The sequence below is a fragment of the Mytilus trossulus genome, chromosome 2 (assembly GCF_036588685.1).
Source record: "Mytilus trossulus isolate FHL-02 chromosome 2, PNRI_Mtr1.1.1.hap1, whole genome shotgun sequence".
In the NCBI taxonomy this organism is placed as follows: Eukaryota; Metazoa; Mollusca; class Bivalvia; order Mytilida; family Mytilidae; genus Mytilus; species Mytilus trossulus.
In genome coordinates this window covers 35,232,698-35,258,573 of record NC_086374.1, presented here as the reverse complement: position 1 = coordinate 35,258,573, position 25,876 = coordinate 35,232,698, and the positions used below count along the sequence as shown (strand labels likewise).

Genomic DNA, 25,876 nt, shown 5'->3' with positions numbered 1-25,876 from the left:
CATTTTATTTTGTTTCATTTTGAAGGGAGATTATGTGGACCAAATTTTTATAAAACTGTAAATATTGCATTTTGTTAAAATTTTGATAAAAATACAGCAAAAATATGATGTTTGTTTCTCAATTCATTACCATTTGATAAATTTGAGTTATTTCTGAATAAAAAATGCATAAATTGTCAGGATACTTATAAAGTACAGAAATTACAAATTATTTAACAAAAAAACAATTTGTGTTTATCTTTTAAAACAAAAAAGTTATGTCTTTCTTTCGAAAAGAAAAATACGGCCACAAATCTTAATTTTGAGGAAATATACAAAATGTCGACCTCATTTAATTCAAAAAGCAGTACATGAAGGTATATTTTTTTTATCAAATATTTTATTTAATCAGGCAAAAAATAGCCTACATGGAAATTTTCAACAAACTGTAAATACGGGATCAAAACTGTACCGTATGCCCTTAAGCTAAAAAAATAAACAAATATTTTACTTAATGACTAAGTTCCAGCTATGCGTATGAACTATTTTGTTTAAAGTCTACTTTCTTGTATGTTCTATCTGCCTTGGACAGAATAAGTAGTTCTAATCCAAAGCAGAAAATCCCTTCTGTTAGGGTTCATGTTGTTTATTCTTTAGTTTTCTATGTTGTGTCATGTGTGCTATTGGTTGTCTGTTTGTCCTTTTCATTTTTAGTCAAGGCGTTGTTAGTTTATTTTCGAGTTATGAGTTTGACTGTCCCTCTGGTATCTTTCGTCCCTCTTTTAAATTAGATTTAGTGTTGTTGACAAAGTCCAGATACTACAAATTGTTTGAGTTGTAGTGTTTTCAGTAGTAAGTCAAATATAATGGCAAGATTTAACTTTGACACATATTATTGTAATAACGATACTTTACAAGAACGTCTGATTCACAACACACAAACCTTATTTTGTTCTAGTGTTGTTTACATATTGTGTCATTATACTATGGTAAATTTTTAATTAACTTGTCTTACAATTTAGATAAAATGCTTGTTCTATATGCTATGTTGTGCTTCTTTGTTACATATTAATTTTGTTTGTTTTTATATTGATCAAGATAATAACACATTGTTGACTGCTGTACTCCTAATTTAGACATTTTATCCATTATATATGTTTGTATTGTTCACACATTGTTGTCAATATAATATAATTTGATGCAACTGCCATTCAATTGAGAGGTTTAGCTAGCTCTAACACCTGGTTTAATTCAACACTTTTTACATAAGAAAATGCCTGTATCAAGTCAGGAAAAGATAGAAGTGTTTGAGCTTTTAATTTTGCCATTTGATAAGGATCTTTCCTTTTTGAATTTTTCCTCGAAATTCAGTATTTTTGTAAATTCACTTTTTACATGTAAATTATTTGTATATGTATACAGATTCAAAAAAGTAAAATTTATTTCAGAACAAATGGTGGATGTGATACAAAGTTTATGAAATCAAATTGTAAGTTGTGAAAAGGCGTAGACCCTTTTATAGACACTTCAAAAGGCATACAAAAAATCCAACCGTAATAGAGCAATCAATTGCAATGAATTCTGCCTTTCGAATGATATTATTAACAGATTATTTCTGAGTCTGTACACGAATGAAGATCTGTCTTGAACTTATTGTTAATATATAGGCGTTTCTATACAAGGACATACACGTATAAGATTTTTAGAACATTGAAGAATGGCGATTATGAAGGTTTTTTTTTATTTTTTCCTTGTAGACTTTTTAAGTTTTTTAAAATTAAAGCGAAACAGAGGCTTCTTTTTATTAAAGGCAAATACACTCATCATAGATACCTGGATTAAATTTTGTATATACGCCAGACGAGCATTTCGTCAGCAATACGTTCTTGCATTTTAATGATTTTCAAGCTCGAAAATTAAATAGAACTGAAATAAAGCCTTGATTCAAGGTAAAAAAAGTACCTGCGGAAACCACATGCACTTCAACGTTTAATGAAGGACCGCGATAGGATGCATAGAAGGTTTATGCAAGTTGAATTGCATGATAGTATTTTCTGTTGTAAGATTATATGCATGCCTTTTTATGATAGGAAATAGTAGGGACAAGGTTACCTCCTGATGGATTAGGTCGATGTTTGGGGATAGAATTTGGTTCATACCCTTCAGAATTATGTCATGTTTGAAATATTTCAAATTGCAATTAACATCCGCTGAGTGGAAAGGATAAATATAAATTGCAAAACATGTTTCCCAATCCACTATTAATAAATACTTTTAAACTAAATTAACATTCTTGTAACTAATATTTTGACATAAGAAACATTAAAGCTCCGAATTTGTATGTCTTACGTATTTGTTTATGAACATAAAAAAGGTATCAGAAAAGGTAGGACATGAAACAATGTTAAGATAAATAATTTAGAAAAAAGTATATAAACCATGTTTTGCAGTAATTATAATTGAATCAATAACAGACAGATTTCTATGAAAAGCTCATCCTAGATCACGAAACAAATGTTCTAAACACACCTCACTATCACTAAGTCAAAAACATTTATTGAATTTTACCTTCTTGAAAACATAAAATCTGTTCCATCTTAAAACTCATTCAACAAATTGATACTTGTTATATTTGATATTTAAAAAGTATGTGAAGATAGTGAGTCTTCTTTCATTTAGTTATTGCTTTAATAAGTGAGATAATCGACATCCGTGATTTGTATGCCCCACCTACAATAGTAGAGGGGCATTGTGTTTTCTGGTCTGTGTGTCCGTTCGTTCGTCCGTCTGTCCCGCTTCAGGTTCAAGTTTTTGGTCAAGGTAGTTTTTGATGAAGTTGAAGTCCAATTAACTTGAAACTTAGTACACATGTTCTCTATGAGATGATCTTTCTAATTTAATCGCCAAATTAGATTTATTTTCCCAATTTCACGGTCCATTGTACATAGAAAATGATATTCCGAGTGGGGCATCCGTGTACTGGGGACACATTCTTGTTCCACATGAAATATGAATAAAAGATACCTCTCAGATATTCAAATCAATGCATGGTAAACATACTTAAATTGTCACGTAAACAATAGAAACATAGAAATGTATCTTATTTTAATGTTCTAGTTTTTTATTGTTCGTTTTTGTTATTTACCTTGTATAATACAAGCTATTTTAACTACATTAACCTACGAGGTAATTGCTGAACAATCGCAAATATATACAATTATTGATTTTAGTATTACATTCAAACATTTCTATGGCAGACTAAATGCAATCATTGAACAACTTTTACCAGACAATATTGATACAATAAGAGCAAAAAAATGTATAACCAGATGTATACATAGCGGCGGCAATAATTTGAAAATAACTCCTCTGATTTGAAATTTTTTTTTTTTTTTTCATTATTAATTTTGTCAATCGTGAACAGCATTATGACATCTTATGCTAGTGCTAGTGCTAGTCGTATATTGACATTAATGATTTAAATATGTTTGCATCAGATTGGAATGAAAACAACCAATGTCTCATCAGTGATGCTATTTAAAATTCCAAAATCAGGAACAATATGAAGAGCTTTTAAACAAGAAAGGACAAACATAATTGTCAGAGCTTTTCTTTATATATGTTGTTTCTGAATATTTTATACCACCATAGAATACGAACACCAATGATCAATCAAAGCGAAAGGTATTTCTAACTCGACAGGAATGGAACTATTTACTGTTCACGTTTATGAAGAAAAACATTTTCTCTCTCCTATTATTTTTCATATGATAATTTACATTGTAATTACATCAATGAGGAATCAGCCTGTTTGAACAGTTGTTTAACAAGTGGATGTTAATTGGAAGTCTGCATATCACAATTGCATTTCTGATCCCCAGTGGGCTAAACATATATTTATATATATATGCCACTCTCTATTGGTTTGTAGAAAAAAAATCATGTATAATGGGAATATGACTAAAAGATACACTCAAGACACACATTAAACATCCATCGGTAATAGGAAGAAAGGGAAAACTAGACTGCAATTATGTTTTGTTTTCTTTTTGTAATTATTATAGTACTGTTTATATATGATTGAAATTCTGCAATAAAGGGAATTTAGTTTTAATTGCATCGGAATGCTTACTGACATAAATATTCACGTAATATTCCACTACTTATGAACAATAGTACAATAAATATAGTCATGAAAATGTATACACTGAAGACAATAAAATCCTAATAGATGTAGGCAAACATTATTTTTACAATATGTTTTGATACGATAACGTTGTTTAGTCTGTTTTCAGATAAAAAAAATTTGAATTAAATCATGTAACTTACAAAATGAGAATTTATTAATGTAAATACTTAAACATTCATTGATTATTGAAGTTCTATTTAGTATCAATCTATATTTTAATTATATTAATACATGGGGTAGTTATTCCAGGTAGTTTTAGACTATTTTACATAATATAGTAGTCAGCTGATTGGATAGGTTAGAATATAAATTCATGCGTATTGGACAGCTGATCAGATCGACAACATAAACCATAGCTGAAGAAATATTAGATCAAATACATACAGAATAGACTAGAGATGGATCTTGAGAGTATATTTGATGTTATTCTAAGAAAACATCAGAAAAACAACCATTTGAATAGCACCGATGGAAGTGAAATATTGTACACAAACTTTTTACAAGAAGATTTTGTAATATCATCAGTTTCCTTGGTTATTATATGTGTTGGGATCAGTATAGGAATTGTTGGTAATATCTTGGTAAGATTTATTTTAATATTGTGTACGATAAACGCACATGAAAAAGAAAATAAATATTTGCGAATACCTTATTGATACCATTTTTATATTTCAGTTAATGTGTTCAACTAATCATTAATTACTTTTCATTAATTTATGATTGGTTTTTTTTATATATCCAGTCAGAAATAGTAATTGAATATTCAAGTTTGTATCTTGTTTCTGAAATTGGAGGAACATGTGACCTTATAGTCAGCATTACTTAATATAAAGACACTGCGATTTCTAAAGATTAAGGTTAAAACAAGGCGAAAGTGCATAATTTCAGCCACGGACCCTCGATGTGTATTCGTGTGTCTATTTAATTTTCACTGCACTTCCATGAACATTCTATCTTATTTGCATTCTTTATCGATATAATTGCGCTTTCCGCTGATATTTGAAATAAATCAGACTTCTGATTCATTGACAAATTAATATTGATATTTCGCTTAGATGAAATTTAAAAAAAAATACCTTTTGTGTTAAATTCTTTCAGTAGGTATATTGACTTATAATACAGATTGTGTAAACATGTCTTTTGCCTCCTTAGATAGTGCGTATTTTAACTTACCGTTATGTTTCACCAAGCATCGTTCATAACTTTTTGAATGTTGAAATTTTAAATCAACACTATTGTCCTAATGTGAGTTGTAGATAAATTGTTTTTATTTATACATGGGGCATATTCACATCAGATTAACGTCCTTATATAGAGAGGGACACTACTTTATTCAACCATTGACCATGGAATATATCTACAAGCAGTTTATTGTTGTAGTATGAAAACCGGAACGGGCTCAAACAGAAAGATTTTGAAATTAGAGAAACACGTGCACCTTAAAGTCAGCATTACTTAAGTTAATTTAAAGACATTGTGATTTCTAAAGATTACATTTAAAACGAGACGAAGGTACTTAAATTCAAACACGGACCCTCGATGTGTGTTGTAGTGTCTATTTAATTTTCACTGCACTTCCATGAACACAAAATTACTAAATGATAATTGTGTAAGATGAAATCTCCCTTAAAAAAGTCATTAAAAGATATGTTAATAGAACTCGAGTTTCTAAAGCTTCAATTGTCGATTTAACAACCAGGTATTTAAATAAATTAGGCCGTTAATTTTGATTTGGGGCCTTTTATAGCTGACTATGCGGTATGAATTTTTCTTATTGTTGAAGGTCGTACGGTGACATATCGTTGTTAAATTCTGTGTCATTTTTGTCACTTGTTTAATACATTAAACAAAGATTAATCTGTACAGGCGGTATTGATAAGCAATAAAAAAGGGACGAAAGATACCAAAGGGACAGTCAAACTCATAAATCTAAAGCAAACTGCTACCGCCATGGCTAAAAATGAAAAAGACAAACAGACAAACAATAGTTCACATGACACAACATAGAAAACTAAAGAATAAACAACACGAACCCCACCAAACACTAGGGGTGATCAGAAGGGTAAGCAGATCCTGCTACACATGTGGCACCCGTCGTGTTGCTTATGTGATAATAAATCCAGTAAATGGTCTTATTCGGTCAGTCACATTCATGAAAGGGAAGAGGATTGTAGTTACGACGTAAGGAAAATATCCTATATCATTTGTGAAACGGGTATTCCATAACGGTCAACCAACTCGTGATGGCGTCCGTAAAATTTACGAAGATATGATTTCAACTTCACCATTTGGAACTCTTAGTTTCATAGCTTCCTTGTGAGCAGCAACCCTCTATCAAGAAAATTATGATAGGAAATGCAAGCACGGGAATATTGTCTCAATTGGGAGATTTATACCCCGTATGCAGGTGCTGCTGGAATGTTGCTACTTAGAAATGGAAAGTTCACAATTAGAAAGCTGAAATCATCTCTTTTGTCGTACAGTTTTGTTTTCAACCGACCCTTATTGTAAATTTCTAGATGTAAGTCAAAGCCGACTTAACTGTATCTGTGGTATCCTTAATCTCTAGTTCGATGGGATAGATGCGTTCCACATAGTCACCAAATTTTGAAAAAATTGGTTAGGACCATCATCTATATAGCGGATAGTACAGTTAAAGGATATTGCTAACTTTTTATCTTGCTTCATAAGAAGTTCCTGTATGAAGTCAGGCTCAATAAATGAATGATTATTGCAATGACACTAATGAACTGAAAAACCTGCATGTTTGGAAAAAATCCGCATATGTGATAAAACAATTGCAATACCTTTATTATACTCAATTTTAGAATGTTTTAATCTTCAAGATGTAAGATTTTCCGTCCTCAAACTAGTCTTTTATGTAGCATGTGCATATCTTAATGAGTGGTTGGCATGTTTACTTTTAGAACCCTACAAAACAACATGTTTAAGGTATTCTATTGTTCTTGGTTAGTTCTATCGAAATTGAAATTTTCTACATGTAAATTAGATATTATCTGTTAAAAGCTATTTATCAAGAGTATATTGAATAGCAGAATTGTTATAAGTTAGTTTTATCTCGGATATATGTATCAAATTGTCAACTGTTTTACATACCAAAATTGAAAAAAAACCACGGAAGAGTCGACAATGTAACTTTCATCTAACCAGAGAACAGATCCGCGACCCACTCCCACTTGAAGCATAATTAGATGCGGCGTTCACACAGTTCAGATTATTGCTCCAGTTTGAAATCAGACAGCGCAAAGACACGGAAAGTGAAATAAATGGTATACTATCCTAATTGATCTGGAATGTCTCATCCTTGTATATATTTATGATTCCTACGGATCGGGAATGGTTCGGAGAGGTTAGTCAAGCACCCTGACATTCCAGGAAACACAAGAATTACAATCGTGACTATGTCTTGACATATTCTGATGCGAACCATCTTTGATGAAACCCGTTTTGTTCATTCCCTTTATCTATTCGAAATTCGGTAATAATACCCGCGTCAGAGTCCCGAAATTACAGAACACAATACGATTTCGTCCAGAAAAATCCGTTTGCTATGCGGTTCAGCAGACTGTGATAGGATTGCGTGTCGACAGTACCTGATTATCCCGAATATGGCGACGGTTTGCTTACGGATGTGTACCGTCTGACCTCTGTCGGGTCACATTTAGTTAAATCGGGACGCTGTTGGGAGGGATTCGGTCGTTTCAACCATGTGAAAGATACAAATCGAATTAGCATTGTATTGAGAAAAGGGATAATCGAATTACATTTAGCTGGAAACGGCTGGATTAGGACACGTCATACACAATATTTGATTATTGTTGTGATTAGGTTATAGTTTTTACAAATTTGAATTAAAGTTGAATTTGTGACTCCTTTAAACAACCTCATGGTCAAATGTTACGAACTCAAAACTTTCAACGACTGTGTCGCTAAATAAGAAACTAGTGTTATTGTAGTTTTTTGCACGAATTAAATGCGAAATATTTATTTACGTTTTAAACAACGCGATGGTTGCCATATTCATAGCGGGAACTGCTTACCCATCCAGAGCACACAAAATGACCAGGTTTTTTAGTTCGTGTTGCATAGTCTCTAGTTTTCTATGCTGTGTTTTGTATAATATTGATTGTCTGTTTCTGTTTTATAATTCTGATACCTTTGATAACTATTAGACATGGTGTGGTCAGTCAATTTCCGACGTGTAAGTGTGAATATTATTTGGTTACTTTCACTTTTTTTTTGGAAGTAAAATGTTAGTGAACGTTAATTTGTTTTTGTCACTGAACTAAATGTTTAGGTATCGATCAATAAAAAAATCGCTTCTTTGTATTTTTGTGCAAGGTCAATGAACCATTAGATCGATCTAAATCTCATTATTTGTATTCACATGCACGAAAAAGGAAAACTGTAACCCGTTTTAAATAAAACAACAAAAACAACGCCTTCCACCACATAAGAGGTTAACTTTGAGTACTGACATTTCAAATCACTTCCAAAATAACATTTTAATCGGGGTCGACAATATTTAAATTCAGGTATTATGATGAGTTTATTTGATATGTTCCTCTTTTCTTCCTTTTTTCTAGATTGATAGTTAACTGCCAATCTGTTTGCAAGAACAGTCTGCCTGTGCGTGGTAATTTTTTGTTACCAAGAGTATAATTATTTTCATGAAGCATTTAATCTATGATAGTATTTCGTTGAAAATCTGATTGTTATAAAAATTAAACCATGTTTCATCGCAAGCAAAATTAGAATAAAAGGACTCGTGTATATCAAAAGAAAAGCATATGAAGTGTTGTGCTTTGTCGTGTGCATTCAATTACAGGTATTAATTCGAAGAGTAGAAGAGTCCGTTCAATATTGCTTGCTAATAAATATAAAGTATTGAAATGTTTACTTTTGAAATAGGAAGGTGATTCGACGGCATGTGGCACTCGTAGTGTTGCTCATGTAAGTAGTTACCAGTTAATGAGTCCGATTGATTCGGTAGGCCACATTCGATAAAAAAGGGTAGGATGATATTGCGAATATTGGAATGTATCCGTTGTCATTTGTAAAACAGATATTTGAAAACGGTCTACGAACTCTTGATGGCGTCTGTAACATCTCCCAATTCTGTATTTGAAACTCTTTAAATAGTATTTGATCATAATTGGAAATGATTAATAACATGGGCAGATATCCGTTAAAACAAATCAAGTTCTTTATAATTGATTCATCGGTAATTCACATTTCAACTAAAGATATATAAGACAGACATCTCCTTTCGATTGCAAAACTATAAAATCATCATCATTGAAAAAAAATATAATTTTATTATTCCTCTCAATTTGAAATCGCATGACACAAGCTAATTACAACAACAAACTATTATTTGTCAGCTAATGTTCCTAGACACAGATAACAACTAGAAAACTAAGTGTAAATGACCCAGATCAAAAAGTATGAATTATGATTGCTGTTTATGAAACACAAGTCGAGTAAAATGTCATTTATTCAGAAAAACATTTAAAATAAAACCTACATCTCAAAACAATTATAATAATACTGCATAAATAACAATTACTTGAATAAGCCAACGTGGGTTTTGAAAAAGTGCCTCACTTCAACAAAATAAACATCATGAGAATTACAATAGTAAGTTAACTAATATAACGAAGTAAATGTCTAACTAAATAAAATAGAAAGTACTGATTTTTACAAAACAAAGAAGACGAGATTAACTGTTACCAAAACTTAGAATTTTTGAAATACTAAAACTTGTATGCCTCAGGAAAAGATTTCTGTAGCTATTTTTGGCAAAACTTTTAGGAATTTTTGGTCCTCAATGCTCTTTCACTTCGTACTTTATTTGGTCTTTTAAATATTTTTTTATTCGAGTGTCACTGATGAGTCTTTTGTAGACGAAACGCGCGTCTGGCGTAAGTGTAAAATGTTGGTCCTGATATCTATGAGGAGTTTATTTTCACTTTGTAGAATAAATATTTTTACGAATTACAAAATTTCAAAAAAGTATGGGCAAATGTAATTATATATATTTCGTCAATATTATGTTGGGCTAATGCAAGTTAAAAAATTGTTATATCATTTCAAACACATCGTTCTCTCCCTGTGTCATGTTTTGTGTGTTTGTGATGATCTATCGTGTTTCTTTTTGTGTTGCCTGATTTATTTTATCTGGTCTGTATTACCTTTCACTTTTGGGATCTGACTATAATCTTATAACTTCCTATACAAACTAATAGCTTAATTGATTTATTTGTTATAAAGTTAAAGTTAAACAGCAACAAATTATACTTTCTTGTAAAACAGTGACGTGTACGTATTGGAGTCCTTTGCTGATAAATTATCATCTAGACAGATGGATTTCTGTTTCCTGATGCCATAATGAAATTTTATAATTGCCTTTCAGTACATATAGCATTATAAAGTGATCAAATATCCATATTAACTGAATCTGCAACATATACTAAAATTTTGTGTCTATGATTGAATGTTACAAACAAATGTTATGGCTATGTTATCACATCCTCATTTGATTTCGAGGAAAGGTTGTCTAAGTAAATGAAAAGAAATTACGGATTTAAAAAAAAAGACGGAATTAACTGTTAACAAAACTTATAATTTTTAAAAAACTAAGGTATCAATACACAGTTAGTGGTTTAGTTTCGCATTTTTGCCCCGGTGGAATTTTCAAAAAGGAAATTTATTGTGTAATAAAATTCATTTTTAGACAGCTGAGTGCCAATTTAGCCTTCAAAGATGGTTTATAAGAGCATCAAGATTATTTTTTACATGATTTATGGGCTATTTTCTGTTTGTCAATCCGTTTTTTCATAGCTGGACCGGCTATCGGTCGAGAAATGAATGTAATGTTTACAAAAAAAATTTACTACACGAAGCTTTTGACGTAATTTTACCAAAAAATGAGACGAAAGACATATGATTTTCATTGGATTTGCTGAATGATATATGTATGTTCCGGACCATATGAGTATTTGGACCATACGCGTATGGTCATGACCGTATGCGTATACTCATATGGTCCGACCATACGCGTATGGTCCGACCGTACGCGTATGGTCGGACCATATGAGTATAATACTCGTTTGGTTATTAACGGGCCGGACCATATGAGTATTTGGACCATATAGGTATATGTATTTTTTCAAATTACATTATAAACGTTTCAATAATACAAAAACTTTATCTAAAAAAACAGTGATGGTTTAAAACATGACAATTTTTTTTTATTTTGTAATCCAAAAAACTACGTAAAAAAAGTATTGATGCCATAATTAGTTTTCATCGCTAGTTACATTCGTGCATATAGGTTTGGATGACATTCACTTCCACACGGTATCATAGCTTTTTTGCAATTGCAAGAAATTTGTGCACGATCTTTTTCATTTACACATTTTGTTTGCGAGTGAAAAACAAGCCTTTTTTGCAGCTGCGTTCAGTGATACCAAGGTCTTTGGCAATTCTGATGTCTACGGTGTTTTTAAGAAGCTCTAGATCTCAAATATCGTAAAATGACAGCAATACACCATCTTCACAACACAACTTAAATAAACTAATAGTATGCTACCTCTAGTGACTTCTTATGTAACAGTTCATTAAGAATTTTTTGGAATTTAATTTTTTAGTCGACATATTGCCAATTACTCGTAATAACTGATCGGTAATGACCATCGGTATAAAATGTGTTTACTTTAAATTTGACAATTAAGTAAAATTAACTATGTGAAACTTCTTATTTTTATTTAGCTTATCTTTTTATTATAATATAATGATAGAATTACCTATATGATAGCGTTTTTTGAATGAACGGTCATACCATATGAAGAGTTTAGAAGCATTAAAAGTAAACTGTAACAGAGTGTTAATTACCCCGACCATACGCGTATGGTCCGACAATACGCGTATGGTCGGACCATATGAGTATATACCCATATGGTCATGACCATACGCGTATGGTCTAAATACTCATATGGTCCGGAACATGTACACAGTTTTAGAAAAGATATTACTTCAAGCGATTGAAATTCTACTTTAAGCCAAATTTTGGGGAAATATGTGACATCTTTTCCCCTCTTTCTGCAATATTTTATCACAAATAAATTCAGATTGTTGCCATGGATACACCCAAAAAATTATATTTTACCATTTTATATACTGGATATAATTCTATGGAAGATTCTGATTACATACATATGCACATTTATGACACAAACTGTAAGCTTGATATTGCAAGAAAGCAATGAAAAGGGGATGGTAAAATCTATAAAGGCAAATTTTAATATTTTGTCCTAACTGTTTATTGCTACCGAAGGCTTTTCTACCTCAGGAACAGATTTTTGAAATACTAAAAGTTGTATGCCTCAGGAAAAGATTTCCGTATCTGTATTTCGCAAAACTTTTAGGAATTTTTGGTCCTCAATGCTCTTTCACTTTGTACTTTATTTGGTCTTTTAAACATTTTTTAATTCGAGCGTCACTGATAGGTCTTTTGTAGACGAAACGCGCGTCTGACGAAGTGTAAAAGTTTGGTCTTGGTATCTATGATGAGTTTATTTTAACTTTGTAGAATAAATATTTTTAAGACTTACAAAATTTCAAAAAAATACTGGCAAATGTACTAATATGTAATTCGTCAATATTATGTTGGGCTAACGCAAGTTAAAAAATTGGTATATCATTTCAAACACATCATTCACTCCCTGTGTTGAGGTTTGTGTGTTTATGGTGATCTATCTGGTTTCTGTTTGTGTTGCCTGACTTATTCCATCTGTGTAGTACAACCTTCCACTTTTGGTATCTGACTTTAATTTTAGAACTTCCTAGACAAACTAATAGCTAAATTGAGATTTTTTTCTTATAAAGTTATAGTTAAACAGCAACGAATTATACTTTCAGTACATATACTCATTATAAAGTGATAAACTATCCATATTAACTGAATCTGCAACATATACTAAAATCATGTGTCTATGATTGAATGCTACAAACAAACTTTAGTCATCTGGTTTTAGAAATTTGAAAGCTGAATGAGGTGGACCGCACAAATATATCTATCTGAAAATCATTGGCTATATTGTCACATCCTCGTGTGATTTCGAGAAAAGGTTGATCGATAACTGAACACCGGATTTAAACAGACTTGACGGTCGTTTTGTTTTAGGTTGGCCTTCTTTAACCCTATTTTAAAAATCAGTTATTATATTGCTATGGGTTATGTGGTAAAATGTATCAAAATTTGCTTTTTAAAATAATTGGAAAATATTGAAAAGTAAGGAATAAATATCCCTCGTGCAAGGCTCCAATTCCTTAACCAACGTTGGCAATATATTTTGCCTTTTTGTTTTATATCTTCGTATTTTTACTAAGCTTTTAATTTTCAAATAGTATGGCCTCGGGCATCACCGAAGATACATTGATTGTGGAAATGTGTACCTGGTGCCGGAAATTGGAACTATTTCTATTAAATCATATGTACATTTCGATAAATAATATCTTTTTAATGAAGATCTAATATAGCCTAAATGAATTAAGAGTTAAGTCGAACAGAATATGAGCAATACATAAGGTTAATACATTCCTACATTTGAGGAACAATTGCAAGGTTTTTGACAGTATTGTATGAAGTAATGAGCTCATATTTGTATTATACCACTTTGGAATAAAAGTCTATCAGTAGATATATTGACCCTGCAGTGCTAACATTAAGTGATGTCAATTCTACTGCACCAGAGGGACATGTTTAATTGATTTGTGCAATTTTAAATTATTTATTCTGATGACTTTTCGAAACACCACCTGTATAACATAATCCATATATATAAACCTAAAACCTCCTTTTGCATTCAGTAAATTATATTATATTATTTTCTTTTTATACGGAAAATTACTAAGAAATAGTTCAGATCCGATTAAGTTAGTTTGCCTTGTTTTAAACATAACTTACATTCTAGTAAGCATCACATAATTCAGTTTACGAAACATATTACGTTAAACTTTAAATAATTAATAGCAATCAATTAAGTCATAAGCCCTATGTTCCGCAAGGAATGAAGAGGATTAAGTCAATTACGTCATTGTCAATAAACCTTTCATTACTATGATGGTGTATTATACACCCAACTGTAACAAATGAAATTGTATAAATATTTGTGATGTTATCATCCTTTGATAAAGTGCTAATATTAATCTGATGATTTAAGTTAATAAAGCATGTTTGAAGTTTTGAAGATGGGTCGTTTACTTTACATGACAGTTAATTGTCATAGTTCTTCTTTACTTAATAACCCGTATAGCATGATCACCGGTATAACGTCTCTGACGCATTGCATTGTCTGTTTGATGCTTCACTCTTACCAGGAAACACCATACAAAAATTATCATAATTCAAACCGGAGTATGCATTATTAGAATATCAATATTAATTACAAATTAATATACCAGTGTACATTGTTTGTGCAACTGTAGAAATATGGTAATTAAAGCAGATTTAGATGGATAAATCAATTATCATAGTCTTAAACAGATATATAAATAGAGAGTTTTTGGAAGGCTGTTCCTGAACATGTTGAATGAATCAGTTTCTGATGCTGGTAACTAATTCCCAAAACTTAATAGTATTTTGAATTATAATTATTAGTGAATAAAACGTACAGGAATTGGTATCTTTGGTTATTGCCTCTGATTTAGCTTACCTCCCGTGAAATAAAATATGGTTGCGTTAGCATAGTCATTTCCTGATGAAATATTCTTTTTTCTGGCTTTATCATTGTTTTTCTGTACTCCAATTTATATTATTCAAAGATCTGGGGCATAGAAAGTTCTGTTGTAACCTATGAAAAATGTTGATATTTGGATAAAATATGTAGTTTGCTACCAATTGGCGTTTGATCTTGCTGGAATAATGTGTTCAATTGTTGTAAAGCTGATATATGCAAATGAAGCATGATGTTATGTTTTCCTTTTATCTACTTTCTTCGAATAATGGAATGACGTTTGCCTTTAACAACTTATCTTGCACTTTGATTTGGTGTTAAGAGGCGTAGAGTATAAATTTTGAGGTGGTGTAATTTCTGTTGATAATTTTTTCATGAGCCTTCCTGCGAGGGAATCAGAACATGTCGTTTGATGTTCCATAAAGCTGGAGCACACCTTTAACTGTAACAATGATATCTGGTATAGATGAAAAGATGACGTATTTATATTTTGATGGACTAGTACTAGGTAACTCGTGATAAAAAACTGATGTAAACCGATCATTTAGGATGTTTGAGTTAGTGTGTTTTTGCTGTGTAGAATGTTTTCTTTTCAAACAGTTCTTGTTATCTTTGCTCTTTTATTTTAATGGAGATTGTTATGTATCTTCAATTTTAATAGAGATTGTCATTTATCTCCAATTTTAATGGTGATTGTTATTTATCTCCAATTTTAATGGAGATTGTTATTTATCTCCACTAATATGCTAAATATATACTAGCAGTAGTTCTAATTGTCTCTTTTAATACTCTTTGAGCTCCTTTGGTTATGAATTCGAACCTTGCTCATCTATGTTTCCCTTAATTGTTTACATCATAACAATTTTCATTTTCCCAATATACCTGCAGATAACTATATTGTGTACTGATAAGATTGATGAAGAACGCATATAATATATGTGTCACTAGTTCGGTGTATTATACTGTTAGCAGGAGCAAATCCTTCTTTTTTTTAAGCTGCATCACGATTTCTTTTTAATATCTTGCATCCAACTGGTCTTTGACATTTTTCTGTTATACAAGATGGTATGTTTTGGTATTGTATCATGAGAACGTATGCCAGTAATAGATAAAAATTGATAATCTCTTAATGAAGAACACATCAATAAACTTATTATAGATACCAGGATTAAAAAATATAACATTTCATCTTCAAAAGACGCACCAGTGATGTTTGAATCAGAAAAATTAAATAGGGCAAATAAGTACGAACTTTAAGAGCATTGAGGACTCGCAATTTAGAAAAGTTTTGCCAAATACATCTTAGGTAATGGTTTTGATATATTATGGGTTACATGTACTTCAAATATTTACCGGAATGGTCATCATCGCATGGAAAGGCTTCTCCTTCAAAAGGAATTTTAAATTGGAAAAATAAGTCCTATTTCTTTTATCTGGAAATTACACTGCAGAAGGAACCGCTCAGGAGGTTTAAAGCCGGATCATATGCATAGTGACTGATATACGAAGTCAAGCGAAACAAGTAAATCATTTATTAAAATCTAACATTCTGTCTAAATAAGAATTAGTTTGAGCCTCTAACATAAAAGGCTCTTGCATAATATATAGATGTAAGCATGAAATATAGGCCAGTGTGACATACTTTTGCTTACTCATTTAGATTCATGTTTACAAAATGTTAGATTTTCCTCTTAATTAAAGTCACTGACAACTGAAGGCTGGAATTAACCATGAGGTATAAATTGTATACTAGTACCTATATTTTCCAAGCTGCAAACTTATTCTATGAAAGATGCACCTTTAATGAATATAAGTACGATATCGTCTTTAATTCTTTAAAATAGATTTTTCTTTTAGTTCTCGGTTACCAGCATCAATAATTATATCCTTCCGGTAAAGCCTCCCAAAAAAACTTTCCTTAAATTCTAATTATGCATACACCGGGTTTAACTTTGATATTGCGTTTATGGTTATTCTAAACCACAATTACTTTTATATTTACTGAGATGCAACAGTCTACACTAAGGATAAGCTCGATGTATAATATATAAGTTTTCAACTAACTGAATTATGTTTCTTGTCAGTTGCTAACATACAAAAACACATATACAATATATACAATCTGCCTCGTACCATAGACACTGATTCTTTTTCATTTCATCTTTTTTCATATCAATCAAATTATGATCATATCCTGCATGTATCAGTTTGCTCTGCAATGCGTAAAACATCACAACCAACCATTCTTCAACATACAAGAAGTGTAAATAACAGTTATACGTCTGATTAAATGAACATTATTTTTTCCTTTATAGATAATAGGTGGCGTGACCGTGTATAGAAGACTTCGTACAACTGGTAATGTGTTCATTGTGAATTTGGCTGTGGCAGATTTAGTAGTAGTGACTATTGTTCAACCGTTCAATGTAATAGGTAATTACATCAATATATAAATTGTTATCTTATTAGGTTATTTCAATCTAGATAGCGGTAAATCTTTGTGCTAGAGGCGGGAAAAACAATGATGAACCGAAGCCGATGACGAAACTGATCAAAAAATTATTTCTATATAACAATTGGACTATCAGTCCCCGAGGGTATCATCAGCTCAGTAGTCAGTATTTCGGTACTGACATGATTTAACAAACTTTACTAAAATTTGTCCGTTTATAAATTTATAAATTATTAAGAAACTAAGGTTTCAACTCCCTCAGGCAAAGTTGGCTTTAGATGAATTTGGCTATTTATTTTAGGTATTTTTGACATACAGCTCTTCAACGGTTTCGGTACTTATACATCTTCGGATTTCAAATGTTTGGCTTTGAGCGTTCCTGATGAAGGTAAATCCAGAAAAGCGCTTCGGACGCAAGAAATTAATAACGTGTTGTTTTCAATATTTTACATTACTGGGTCGATATCTCTGCTGGTGGACTATCAGTCCCCGAGGGTATCATCAGCTCAGTAGTCAGTATTTCGGTACTGACATGATTTAACAAACTTTACTAAAATTTGTCCGTTTATAAATTTATAAATTATTAAGAAACTAAGGTTTTAACTCCCTCAGGCAAAGTTGGCTTTAGATGAATTTGGCTATTTATTTTAGGTATTTTTGACATACAGCTCTTCAACGGTTTCGGTACTTATACATCTTCGGATTTCAAATGTTTGGCTTTGAGCGTTCCTGATGAAGGTAAATCCAGAAAAGCGCTTCGGACGCAAGCAATTAATAACGTGTTGTTTTCAATATTGTACATTTTAAAGAAATATTTGTTAAACTGTGTTATTAGAAATATTCATGCAAATACACGATGTTTTATGTTCAGAATTTATCAACATAGTTTCAGTGGAAGCCTGTTAAACGATCTCAATCTTTGATGCATATTAATAAAAAGAATTGCAAAATCATGTTCCTACAAAATCTCAAGATCTTTCGGGTCACCAGTTTTCGGAGTGTCCAACAAAGTATACTTATTTTTTCACAGCTAAGTAATCGAGAACACCTATCTGTTTTTGACATATGTACATTCAATAGAGAAATATTTTCTTTTCGTGAATACAAATTTTTAAAATCTGTCCATAGGTTAAATACGAAATTAAAATCAAATATTCTCATAAAGAAGATATCATTCTACTACTAGTAATTTTTAATATTCTCGATTTTGGTTTTTGCGGTTTCTAGATCTATTCATATTCAAAGCTGACATGGACACAAGGTTCGTTTAGATTTGCTTAGTAACTTAATTACAAAAGTGCCAATCTTTTCTGCATTTCAATCGGTTCCTTTAAAAAATTCACCCTGACTTTCCATGATATAGCCATTTATATATATAACTCGTCTAAACACCAAACCAACAATGTTAGATCTGTAAATTTGCTTTCGCAAATTTTTTGTTCTTCCCTCGCCGGGATTCGAACATATGTTACTGTGATATCATGACACCTAATCGCCTGCACTGCAGCCGTCCCGCTAGACCACACGACCACCTGGGCTCTACATATACACACATATATATATACAGATGATAAGCATGGTCCGAAAATGTTTACAGCCAGCAGAAAAATAAACTAATTAGCATAGCAACATTTTAACCCATTTAAACAGCTAGCTTCTACAGCCTGATGTACCCATCTGTTGCTTCTAAATGAGGCAAATGATAACATTAAATGAAAGCTCGGTTTTTTTCAACTTCTTTCTATCTTTACCATTTACTAGAACGTTTTCCCTGTGAATCAATTAATGAAAGAATTACAATGATCTTGTTTAAAGTATATACAGGGGAGGTAATACTTTTTCACTAGATTTCCTCTCTTCAAGAGTTTGTTATTTGTATTTACGTACAAAATCTATGTTTTAATTATTGAAAATTTACAATTTCAATATAAAGGTTCACACATTTTAAAGTACAAATGTAATACTTCATTATGCTGTATAAAGGCAACAGTAGTATACGGGTGTTCAAAAGTCATTAATCGATTGAGAGAAAACAAACTCGGGTTAATAACCTAAACCGAGAAAAACTGTGCCATAAACCATTTAAGGTACCTTGACCTTCGAAACGAGTATATTTACATGCAAAATGCAAACCAGCCACATAAAACTTATTCCTGAAGCCTAATTCTAAGAAGTTTGTCTTAAGTGTTGGCTGTAGTATATTTTCTAAAGTATATTAACATCATTGTTATTAACGTATATCTTTCGTTGTTAAAAAAATAGTTCAAGATCTTGATATTGATTCAACAAAGTTAATCTAATTTATGAATAGATGCAGAAAATTAATACATCGGTAAATGCTTTGTTTTCAGAAGAATTCTGATTACCTGGCGTAATGCAAAATTAAAAAATCTATTTTATCACATAGACTTATCTATTTAATTAGTAGTTTTTGTATCCGAAATAATTAGTTTGGATAGAATATGTTTTCAAAATTAATGACTTAATCATTTTGAATCATTAGAAAATTTCAATGACGTAAGACATTATTAACTAGAGACTTATATAAATAGTAAAGAACAAATAAGCAGTTTATGGATTTCTGATATTGAAAAAATGTCTTCTTGACATTTATTTTCAAATCTTCATTAAAACGTGTCAGTATTCATGACAAAACTTCATTGAGGACGACCCTATTATCTTAAACCTAGTAAATTATACAAAAAACAATTAAAATCAAACTCATATGATGAAGACATATATGTTTTGGAGTTAAGTGTGACGTTCAATATCACTGAACTAGAACACAATTTTATTAAGGATCCAAGTGAGGACATGCTCCGGGTGCGGGATTTTCTGGCTGCGTTGAAAACTCATTTTCTGGTCTTCGACTGTTGTCTGCTTTTTGGTCGGGTTGCTGTTTCTCTGACACATTCCCCATTTCTATGCTCAATTTTATCAGTAAACATAATCTTGAACGATATTTTCCAATTTAGAAAATATACAAATTAAAAGTATTGTTACGTATTTTTGACTATTTTCTACATTCCACTTGATATGTAACACAGATAATAAACCAAAAGCTAAGGAAGCACAAATGTGGACAATAACAAATCTAAACATTGCAGCAAAGTATCCAACAATATTGTAAAGATAAAAAGATGTAATATATAACAAAAATGCTCTCGGCTAAATGTTTATCTGATATTGGTTCGATGCAAAACCTCCACCAACAATTGGTTGTTTTATTAAAAGTAGTGGTGCACATTTGTCACATAAAACTGTTTAGAGAATGAGTTGGTGAATTACTAGTGTCGATAAAATACTGGCTGATGTCAAGCATAAATAGCAAAAAGCAACCATATTATTGAGATATCAATTCTCTGCTTTCCATTAGAACCTCTGATTTTAAAAAGTGTTCATAGGGACACATAACAACAAACTCGGACAAACTATTCTCACCAAATATTGCTTTTAAAAGTCTTAAGTTTGACCAATCCGTGAATTGGGTCTTTTTGTGGAATAAAATGGCTTACAAAAGGGATACATTCATGAACTTAGTAAATATATATCCAACACACTTTTGCTAAGATATAATGAATCTCTTTTTATTTTTGCTTAAAGGAATCATCCTTGGACCTGAATTTTTCCACGGGAAGCTTGAAGCACTGTGCCATATGGTCGCGACAGTGTGTGTAATGAGTTGTGCAGGTTCCATGATAACACTTGCATCAGTCGCTCTAAATCGGTGAGTATCTTTCAAAATAGGAATTTGGGATTAGTCAGCATCAAGTAAAAGTTATTGCGGGCATAATGAAAGGAAAATAAAGTTATCTTTATTTGTTATTGTTTTTTTTTTTAAAGTATTATATTTTACAATCGTTCAATAATTGTTTTATAAAGTTATTGTATTTGGGTTCAGAGAAAACCACAATTTTCTTCGATTGTTTCATGATAATTTTCATCAATTTCAAATCCTTAAGTGAAACTTGAAATTCTATATACAGAGTATATACATAGACAGATAGCACAAAAATAAAAGAATTTTATTTTTCAAATTTAGAATGATACCTTAATATTTTCTTTAAAACGATTTATTTTTCTTTAAAACTAAAAACAATAATAAGAATAACACACTTTAAGGAAAATTCAAAAAAAATTAAAACTGACAAGAACAAACATTATCAGCCAACGGAACGAATGAAAAACAAAACATTCCTGTCTTGGTACAGACATTTTCTAAAGTGAATTTCCGATATTTGATCAGCTTTATTTAGTATCGGTCTTTTTGAAAGAATAAATAGATCATAATTATTTTTAAGATGTATATATATATATATATATTTTTAATAATGAATCAGGAATCATATTAATATGAATTATATTTACAGATACATTTTCGTGTGTAAAAATATCAAGTATCATTCCTTTTATTCGAAGAAAAAGATTGCAGTATACATTGTTTTCATATGGTTGTTGGTGAGTATGATTGATTTACCCAACTACCTCAGATGGGGCGGTCATACGTTCGACTATAAGACAATGAGCTGCGTCTTTGATAGAAACTTTCTACCATATACTATGTTTCTCAGCACCCTGATTTATTGGATTCCTCTATCTCTTGTTTTTTACTGCTACGTTTCGATCTATCTATACGTTCGGAGGCATCGAAAGGCGTTTCAAAAACAAATGACCAAATGCGAATCGATTAATGAAGATATTATTTTAGCCAGGCATCAGCAGGACATTCGAATGATACGGACATTTGTACTGGTAGTTATTATTTTCATACTGTGCTGGGTTCCTTACTTCGTCCTCGTTCTTTTCGATAGAGATGAAAACGTATCCAAAGCCGTCTATGCTTTCTCACTTGGTGTTGGTCACTGCAACAGTTCCGTGAACAGTATACTATATGGGGCAACCAATAAAAGATTCCGCAAAGGTTATAAGATGTTCGTTGTCAACTACTGTTGTATGTGCTTCAACAAGAAAACGTCAAAAGAAACAGAGAAAAATTTGTGGTATATCAGCAAATCAAGTTCAATTTACGATGAAGACAAACCAGCCACACAGGCTTCCACTTTGTCAAGTCAGGAGATTCCAATACAGGAAAGGCAAGGGATTTAACAAAAAACAAAAAATACACCGAAGAAAACAGAACTTGAATTTTGATATTGTGGATATATAATTGATGTTTAATTTTTGTTTGTACATAATGTGTTTATAATTTCTGTACATGTCCTGCTTGTGCTTTTATATATGTCAATCGTTTTAATCAAGGGATTGACACACGGATATTTGAAAAATGAGAATAAACGGATATCACAACTATTAGAAATATTGTTGAATACGATTGATAATGTATTAAATGCGTGCGCTATTTGATAATTTTGCACATACTTTTATGTTTAAGTTATGCGTATTACTGTTTACACATATTTGTTTTAAGTTGTGTGATTATTTAACGTCACTTTGCCTGCTGTTTGTTGGCTTGTCATTGTTATTTAATAAATTCTCCAACGGGTTTTATGACCTCTTAATAGTTACATGAACCATTACCTGACAAAAGAATTAGAAACTTTAATTCCTGAAATTAGAAATATTGTAGTTATTGATTAGTTTTTACTTCTAAATACTTGGAACGATTTAGATGTCAAGTAGTCTTTGTCATTTTATTATACCTCAGGTACTATTTTGTATATGAATAAAGGCAACAGTAGTATACCGTTGTTCAAATTTCATATATCGATTGAGAAAAAAAAAATCCAGGTTACAAACTAAAATTGAGGGAAACGCATCAAATATAAGAGAACTACGACACAATAGAGACACAACACCGAAATGTAACACACACAGAAACAAATCAAGTTGAAATAAGTACACTATATTTTCATTTCAATTTGTAAGTGCTGAACTATTGCACCGGTCAATAGTTTCCAACTTTTGGACTTTGATGGAACGATTTGACTGCAAACTTCATTATATTTCGCGGAATTGTTCATGTAGCTCCGGGATTGGAGGAATTTGAAAATACCACTTTAGAAACGACATTTACCTTCTGTATTTAGGGATGACGTCAGTGCAGGATGTAGCCTTAGCATTTTAGAATATTTATAAAGTAAACGTTAAACAGTATGACTGGGGTTCTGCTTTTAATATTACGATAGTTGATTTATCCCCATCATTTATTGTCTGTAGTCTTATTCGATATAATAAAACACTTACTAACTGGGTATGAGTGGAATAGCAAGTTTATCATCTCCTCGGATACAATTATTGGCCTCGGCTACGCCTCACGGCAATAGTTGCACCTCAGGGACAATAAACTTATTATTCCCTCATACACAGTCAATAAGTATACAATGGTGTTGCCACATTGATTAATAGAGGGAAATTGACCCATTAAATACTTTAATCAAACTTTCTAATGATTAAAAGAACAAAATGAGGTTTTGATAAGAATGGCTAAAGTGGATTTAAATATGAGTTTTTGAAATGTTTACCTCTAACTAACCCAAAAAAATTGTAAATGGACGAATACAGACTAGTCCGCTTTAAATTTGTGACTGCATCTTGGTTTTAACTTTACAACGAAAAAATGACGTATTTTGTGATTTTCAACATACCAAAAGATGACATTAGTGTTTGAAAAAAAACCCAGCCATTATCTTGTATTAATTTCTTTCAAAGAACGTAGGTAGGCGTAATACTCTGTTGAATATAATACTTATAGACATAATTTCTGTGTTATTTGGTGTCTTGTGAAGAGTTGTCTCAATCGTATCGCATCTTCTTTTTTATATATACAATACGGCAACTTAACTGGTTGTTTACTGAAGTAGCATTTGTGATTTAACATATAACTGATTCACCTGTTTGACAACAAAAGACAAAACCTCAAATTATAAATCTCATTAACAATATGTATGTAACTTGATGTATCGGTTTCTTTTACAAATACAGATTACACATTCTACTTATTTTGTTTTATTCTGATTGACTTTAAAAACGCAGCATCCATTTTGTTGATTTTTTTTTTTTACAAAATCACGACTGATTCTCATACAAGTGACTCAAATAATGGTAATAGTCATGGTAATAAACTAAGAACATATCGCAAAGTTAAAAATAATTTTGAATTAGAAAAATACCTTCTACTGGACCTTAACAAAAGTGTTATTTCCAAAATGGTAAAAATCAGAATTAGTAATAGTAAATTACTAATAGAAGTTGGTAGATATATATATACTAGAACACCTTTAGAACAGAGAATTTGTCCAATTTGTAAGGATGGAATTGAAGATGAGTTCCATTTCCTCATTCAATGTAAAGCGCTAGAAATTAATAGAAATGTACTCTTTTGTAATTTAAGTGATATAGTTCCATCTTTTGCTAGTATGTGTGAACAAGATAAGTTTAGTTTCATTTTGAAAAGTAATGATACAGACATTAGTACTGTAAGTGTAGCTGGAATAAGCGATATGTATGATTTGAACATTCATTTAAAGCAAACATAATGTTGTTAAGAACTTTTATAGTATTAAAGCTAATTGTTAATGGCTTGAATTAATAATTTTGCATGAATAACACCTCCACGCAATGTAAATATAAAATATGCATCTCTTATCATTGAGAAAATATGTTTGGTTTGTTTTTTTGTTTTTGTCTGTTTGTTTGTTTATTTTTGTATTTGTATTTGTATTTTGTAAATGTCAGCTGGTATCATTTCTGTATAGGAATTTACACTAATAAAATTATTTGATTTGATTTGATTTACAAGTACTATTTATGCTTACTGTACTTCTACTTTATAAAAAAAAATCAAGATCTGACTTTCCTGTGTTAATTGGACATACTGGATTATTGAATTCGCATGAATTTCTAAAAGCTAAATTTGGAACACATAAATAAACTCATTATATATACCAGGATTGACATTTTATATTTACAACAGACGTGCGCTTCGTCTACAAAAGACTCATCAATGACGCTCGAATTAAAAAATGTTAATAGGCCAAATAAAGTACGAAGTTGAAGAGAATTGAAGACCAAAAATTCCTAAAAAGTTTGCCAAACACAGCATAAGTAATCTATTCCTGAGGTAGAAAAGCCATAGTATTTAAAAAAATTATTGTTAACAATTAATTTATAATTATGAAAATATCAATGATAACTCAAGTCAACAAAGAGGTCCTGACTATTGGACTGGTGATACTCTCGGGGAATTAAACTACACCAGCAGTGGCATCGAGATTTGTTTTTTCTCCTTCATGAAACAGTTCTTCCAATCTACGACACACTTAAAATCAGTTAAAACATGTTGTCTCTCCATATGGCCAAGAGTGAGGAATTAAAAAATTAATCAGCCCATAAGAATGTTACAAACAGGAAAACGTGATCATGCACAATTTAAAGTCCGAAACTCGTCTTACTGTCCTTCTAACAACGATACAGTAAGACGGGATTTGTTGATGACCATTAGTGACCAGATCAACATAAAGTGACAATGCAACGTCG

General features: G+C 31.2%; 1 protein-coding gene across 1 annotated transcript; it reads left to right on the top strand.

Annotated features, from left to right (window-relative positions):
• The first annotated feature begins 4,518 nt into the window (after nt 1-4,518).
• On the top strand, nt 4,519-24,954 carry LOC134705075 (melatonin receptor type 1A-like). Its single transcript, XM_063563844.1, has 4 exons — nt 4,519-4,749; nt 17,244-17,361; nt 20,984-21,107; nt 21,751-24,954. Exons 1-4 carry the CDS (start codon nt 4,567-4,569, stop codon nt 22,484-22,486), a joined length of 1,161 nt encoding a protein of 386 aa, XP_063419914.1. The 5' UTR covers nt 4,519-4,566; the 3' UTR covers nt 22,487-24,954.
• The last annotated feature ends 922 nt before the right edge of the window (nt 24,955-25,876 follow it).

Bases quoted from the DNA above. Each gene is read 5' to 3' on its own strand.
- LOC134705075 (XM_063563844.1), top strand. From the start codon at position 4,567: ATGGATCTTGAGAGTATATTTGATGTTATTCTAAGAAAACATCAGAAA. The intron at 4,750-17,243 runs GTAAGATTTATT...TTTCCTTTATAG, and splicing joins GAATTGTTGGTAATATCTTG to ATAATAGGTGGCGTGACCGT. The intron at 17,362-20,983 runs GTAATTACATCA...TTTTGCTTAAAG, and splicing joins TCAACCGTTCAATGTAATAG to GAATCATCCTTGGACCTGAA.